This window comes from Callospermophilus lateralis, chromosome 4 (assembly GCF_048772815.1).
Source record: "Callospermophilus lateralis isolate mCalLat2 chromosome 4, mCalLat2.hap1, whole genome shotgun sequence".
Classification (NCBI taxonomy): domain Eukaryota; kingdom Metazoa; phylum Chordata; class Mammalia; order Rodentia; family Sciuridae; genus Callospermophilus; species Callospermophilus lateralis.
In genome coordinates this window covers 35,076,878-35,082,877 of record NC_135308.1, presented here as the reverse complement: position 1 = coordinate 35,082,877, position 6,000 = coordinate 35,076,878, and the positions used below count along the sequence as shown (strand labels likewise).

General features: G+C 40.0%; 1 protein-coding gene across 1 annotated transcript in view; it reads left to right on the top strand.

Annotated features, from left to right (window-relative positions):
• Positions 1–3,033: 3,033 nt before the first annotated feature.
• The window catches only part of Cenpu (centromere protein U), a 31,298-nt gene continuing 28,331 nt past the window's right edge, over positions 3,034–6,000 (top strand). The window contains exons 1-2 of the mRNA XM_076852397.1: positions 3,034–3,072; positions 5,592–5,697. Of these exons, the coding sequence (XP_076708512.1) occupies positions 5,660–5,697 (38 nt within the window). The 5' untranslated portion in view covers positions 3,034–3,072; positions 5,592–5,659. The remainder of the gene's footprint in view (positions 3,073–5,591; positions 5,698–6,000) is intronic.

Genomic DNA, 6,000 nt, shown 5'->3' with positions numbered 1-6,000 from the left:
AGTGGCTATTCTGGTTGCCTGTGGCATTTCACATTCACCCTGAAAAGCACCTACTTTTCAGGTTGCATGAAGTTGAGGGTTCTTTTTGGTCTCTATTCTGCCCCTCCCTGTCTGTCTTAAGTGGTCTTGTCTCTCTGTCCTGACCCCAGCCATCAGAGAATGACACTTAGATTCCTCATGAAACTCTGGGATCCTCTGTGGACTTGTGCTCAGCTTTCTGCTCCTACCCCAGCCTTGGCTCACCTGCTCAGTGGATGGATTTCTCGTAGCTCTCCTGTCCTACCTGCTACTCCTGGTAGCTGAAGTCCAGTGTGCCTTGGAGGGATTTCTCTAAGCTTTTTAGCTTGACTCCCAGGCTGCCTTAGTTGAAAGTTCCTAATGCCTGGAATGGATTTCTTCTTCTCCCGTCTTTTTCCTTCTGCAAGGCAGCCTGCCTAACAAGTGACTCTAAGGCAAAGGAGAAGTCCTTTGCCTTAGAGTGGCACCTCTTTTATGGCATTCCACCACCAAGTATTCCATGAATGGTTCTTTCACTGAGGTCTATGAGTGGTTTCATATTTTTGTTTTTGTTTCATTTGCTGTTTTTTTTTTGTGTCTCTTGTGTGTCTTCCAGAATTTTCTTATCTGTTAATAGTATCCCTCTACATCTTCCATGCTTCCATGGAAGTTTTCCTCCTCTTATGTATGTTTGGGTCTTTCATTAGGATTTGGGGTAGCAAACTTCATGGACTTACAAGTAGGTCTAACTGTGAACCCTGGTCTGTCCTGGAGCCAGAAGATTTTACTCTTTGTGCCTTTGAAAATGTTAATGAACTTTTGGGTATATGACATATTTCTGGGGGAGAGAGCCCATAGCCTTCCCTAGATCAGAGATTTAGGCAAACTGTATAGCATGTGTGCCAAAACTGACCTGCCACTTGTGTTTGTACAGCCTTGCAAGCTAAGAAGCGTTTTTATAAGAAAGGTATTTATTTATTTATTTGCAGTGATGGGAATTGAGACTAGGACTTTGCACACGATGACAAACATCGTGACCTGTGAAAATGATCTGAAATTCAAATTACAGTGCCCATAAGTACAATTGTATTTGAACGCAGCTAAACTCCTTTTTTTCTGCATTTCCACTATCTGTTTTCACACTTCAGTGACTGAGTTGAGTAGGTACAATAGAAATCTAGTAACCTGTAAAAGCCTACATTATTTACTTTCTAGTTCCCTTTAGAAAAAGTTTGCCAACCCCTGCCTTATTATTATCAAAGGCGTCTATATCCTCAGGATTGCTTTTTTTGTTTGTTTGTTTGTTTTGATGAACACAATGTCATTATTTTTCTGTGATGCTGAGGGTCAAACCCAGTGCCTCACATGTGTGAGACAAGCACTGTACCCCTGAGCTATAGCCTCAGCCCAAGGATTGCTTCTTTAGGTAGCACTGATAGCAGGAGTATCCTTGCTAAATAAATTGACTTTGTAATTTTCTTTGGTTGTGAGCACCAATTCAAAGACTTTGATTTTATTCACTTTTAGAAAGCTGGTCAAAAGCACAGGCCTAATGATACATTTGACTTTGCTGATAATTCTGACATCTCAAGTATTGGCAGCCTTGGTGAAAATGAGAAAGATGATGAACCTTATGAAACCTTTGGTGAGTATTTTAAATCTTTATCCTAAAATAACTTTAAAACATTTACATTAGGTACAACAAAAATACAGAAGTATTTTCAAATATGTAAACTGCATTTAAATGCAATGTTTTGGAGAATACTTGATAATTTTTATCATACAGTGAAATTAAGAACATCATCAAGCCAGGTGCGATGGCACACCCCTGTAATCCCAGAAGCTCTGGATGCTGAGACAGAAGAATCATGAGTTAAAAGTTAGTGTCAGCAAAAGTGAGGTGCTCAGTAACTCAGTGAGACCCTGTCTCTAAATAAAATACAAAAGAGGGCTGGGGATGTGGCTCAGTGGTCAAGTGCACCTGAGTTCAAAACTCAAAAAAAAAAAAAAAAAAAAAAAGAACATCATCAAAGTAGAACTCTTCTATTAACATTCATTAATATTCTATTCATATCAGGATACTATGTTACTTTGTAACAAGATTAATATAAAATATATTTCTCACATCATACCACTATATAAGGATCTTCAAGAGGAAAAGTAGAGGGACTTTTCCTTTACCGTAAACTCATGAGGCAGGAATGTTTCAAAGGAACCAAGAAGAACTTCACCTGTGTTCCTTAGTGTGAGGTAAATAGGGCTGATACATGGCTGCCAGTAATCTATGAGCTGTCCCAATGGGCTATTTGTGTCTCAATGTGTCAATGACCAGTCCAGAGACCACAAATGATGAAGTGCCAAGGGCCCCTGTATGTAGAACAGCGGTAATCAGATATTTTTGCTGCAGTGTTAAGAGAACTTTGAAAACTTATTTACCATCTCACATATTTTCTATTTGGCTTCTAAAAATTTTTAGTCTACTTTTTTCATGAAACAAAATATATATTCCTGCCAGGTGGCACACTGGGTTTAGGAGACTGAGGCAACGAGGATTACAAGTTCAAAGCCAGCCTCAGGAACTTAGCTAGACCCAGTCTCAAAATAAAAAGGGCTCGTATGTAGCTCAGTGAGTAAGCGTCCCTGGGTTCAATTCCTGGTAAGGAAAAGAAGAAAAAGAAAAGAAAATATATATTTCATAAGATGAAATAAAATGAGAAGTAATTGTGGGGAGTCACTCTGAATGACCCGAGCCTTCCGTCCTGAAGCAGTAGGCTCTGACAGATCACTCCATTTCATAGTGACTTGGGTGTCCTCCCAGCTCAGGAAGTTGAGGTTTGTCTTCAGGTGTAGGTGTCATCCCTTGGGTTGAATTACACTCACCTGTATCTTGTAACCCTGCCCTTTCTGGCCTTTTTTGGATAGAACTTTCTAAGAACAAATGTCCCCCTCCCCCAATAAAAGCCCACTTCCAAAGTGCTTCCTTGCTCTCACCAGCCTCTTGTGACTTTCTCTTGCTCTCCCATTGGGGGAACCTGAGGCCGAGAGCAGAGACGCCATCCTGAAGCTTGTTTAAAGGTAAAGTGTGTGTTTGTGTTTTGTGTGTTTTGGTGTGTTGGTGTCCCTGGAAATTCACACCAAGCCACCTTAAGTTCAGCTGCCTGTGCAGGTCGGGGCAGCAAGTAATTAGCACAGAATACATCTTTTATTATGAGTTAAGAAAATTGTTTTAGCTACTTGTCTAAAATATCTAAAAGTAGAAGATTCTGTAGGTTTTTAAAATCTACTTGTCTTAATATTCTCAAAAATTTACACAGCTATTACCATGTGTAGTTTCAGAATATTTTTATCATCCTAAAAGAAACCTCATACCTGTTACTAGTCACTCCCTATTTGCTTTTCTTTGATGAAGTGGAGTCACTGGATTTATGATAGTTCCATGTTTAAATTTTTGAGGAATTGCCTTGCTATTTTCCACAGTGGCTGCACCATGTGGACACACAGAGATCCAATTTCCCTGCATCCTCACTATGGTTGTTATTTTCTGGGTTTATTCTTTTTTCGGATAATAGATATCCCCAGGGTTGAGAATGGTGTCTCATGGTTTTGGTTTGCATTCCCTAATGAGTAATGATGTCAAGTATCTTTTCAAAGTGCTTATTGGCCAACTGAATATCTTCACTGAAGAAGTGTCTATTCAAACTCTTTGCCCATTTTAAAATTGGATTGTTTTGTTGTTTAAATTAAGTTGTAGGAATTCATCTTATATGATTGGTTACATATGGAAATTAGGGATTGATCTATTTTCCTCCCTTCCCTCATCCCTTTAATCCACAGGACCAGTACAGAATATATTACTGACTTCTGTTGTGAAGTTGATGTGTTCCTTATTTAAGCAGCTAGCTGTTTAGAAAAGTTTGTTTGCACTGTCCTGCTAAAATTTCAGCATGAAACCATGGTTTCCTGGCCCTTACCAGATACCACCCCCCACAACTCCCTCCCACGCTCCCGCCCACTCCTGCAGCAATCCCAGGTTTGTCACTACTGGCCACCTCCCTTGCCCTCTCAAGTTTGCTGTCCTTTCCGTAAGCCCCACAGTGTACTGACTCCATGACTCCTCTTTCCTGAACAAGTGGGAACATTCCTCCTCTTATAGCATTCCCTTTCTTTGCCTTTCCTCCAAGGCCATTTGATCTCTTCCTCTTTAATCTTCTTTGTCTCTTTTTTTCTCCTGGACTGGGAATTGAACCCAGGGCCTTGCACATGCTAGGCAAGCGTTCTACCACTGAGCTATATCTCCCAGTCCTTTCCTTCCTCATTTAAGTTTACTTTTTTATACTACCTAAATCCAGAGTAAAGAAAAGAGAAAGAGAAATGAGGAGGTCTGACATCTTTCCCCAAAGGGCATTCATTCACAAATGTTGAGTGCCCACCAAGTGCTAGGAATTTAGTGAGTAATAGTCCCAGGAGTAGACCAACCACCCTAAACATGTAGAATTTATAGTAAATGCAGTGGTCTCCTGAATAGAGCATATAATATTCCGGAGGGGTGAGCAAATAAATTATTAGATTTCCTCTTCATATATATATATATAAAATTAAAATATTCCCATTAATATATAAATACAGGAATGCAGATTTATAATTTAAATATCCAGGTAGTTATGGTTAAAATTTTTTATTGAGGTGTGATATCAAAAACATTTGGAGGAGCTGGGGTTGTAACTCAGTGTAGAGTGCTTGCCTAGTGTGTGTGAGGCACTGGGTTCAATTCTCAGCACTGCATATAAATAAATGAACAAAAAGGTCCATCAACATCTAAAAGAAATATTTTTAAAAAAAATTTGGAAAGTGGCCTGTGTAACTGATTTGTAGCTTGTCAGCCATTTTTTTCTTTTTCTTTTTCTTTTTTTTTGTACCAGGGATTGAACTCTGGGGGCACTTGGCCACCAAGCAACATCCCCAACCCTCTTTTGTATTTTATTTATAGACAGGGCCTTTCTGAGTTGCTTAGTGCCTCCCCATTGCTGAGGCTTGTTGAGAGCCACAGCCGAGTTGGGATGGCACCTGGCATTTTGCCAGAAGGAGTGGTTGAGAGGAGACGCCAGGGAGCCATTCGCCGCCATTCGGATGATGATAATTAAGTTAAGCTGTATATAATTGCTGTGACTGTATGATGCTGGATTGAAACAGGCTGTGTATTCAGTTGTATATAGACACCCTGCAATAGGGCGGCTCCTGCTGCCTCTGGCGCCCACCTGCTACTTTTGAGTTCTTGTGGAGTTCCCCTTGAGTTCTCCTGGAGCCCCGTTGAGGGCGGAGAGAGTTCCGGCAATAAAGGAGTTCCTGTTTGAACCTACAAGTGCCTCGTGGCGTCTTTGTTATTTTGTGCCCAGCCAGACTGCGGCAGAGGCTGGCTTTGAACTTGAGATTCTCCTGCCTTAGCCTCCCAAGCCACTGGGATTACATTCGTGCACCTCTGTGTTCAGCTCCTGTCAGCCATTTCAACAAACATTATTTTGTATTCCACTGTAAAGGAATAAACTCAAATACTTCCCAGACAGCCAGACTCTTAAGGTTGTGTCTGTGTTTCACAGATCCTCCGTTACACAGCACGGCTATATATGCTGATGAAGCAGAATTTTCCAAACACTGTGGATCATCTATGCCTTCAACTCCTCAAGAAAAAGAAGGAAAGAAAAGGTATGGTAAAATTTCAAGCAGTTTTTGTTTATTTGTGCTTAATGGGATTTCTGAGCAACTCTTTAAGATATATCGAAACTAATAAAACTAAAGTTGTTTCAAGATCTTTTGAGACAACTTGTTATGTTTTTCCTCAAGAGAATGGAGATATAACCACTTAATTTTTCAATAATTGATATTACTAATAATAATTATAATAATTGACATAATTGACACCTGATTGTCTAGGAAACATGTTGTCTTTATTGATACGAGTTAAATTTAGAAACTAGAGGGCAGGGATATTGGTGTCATGATAAGCAA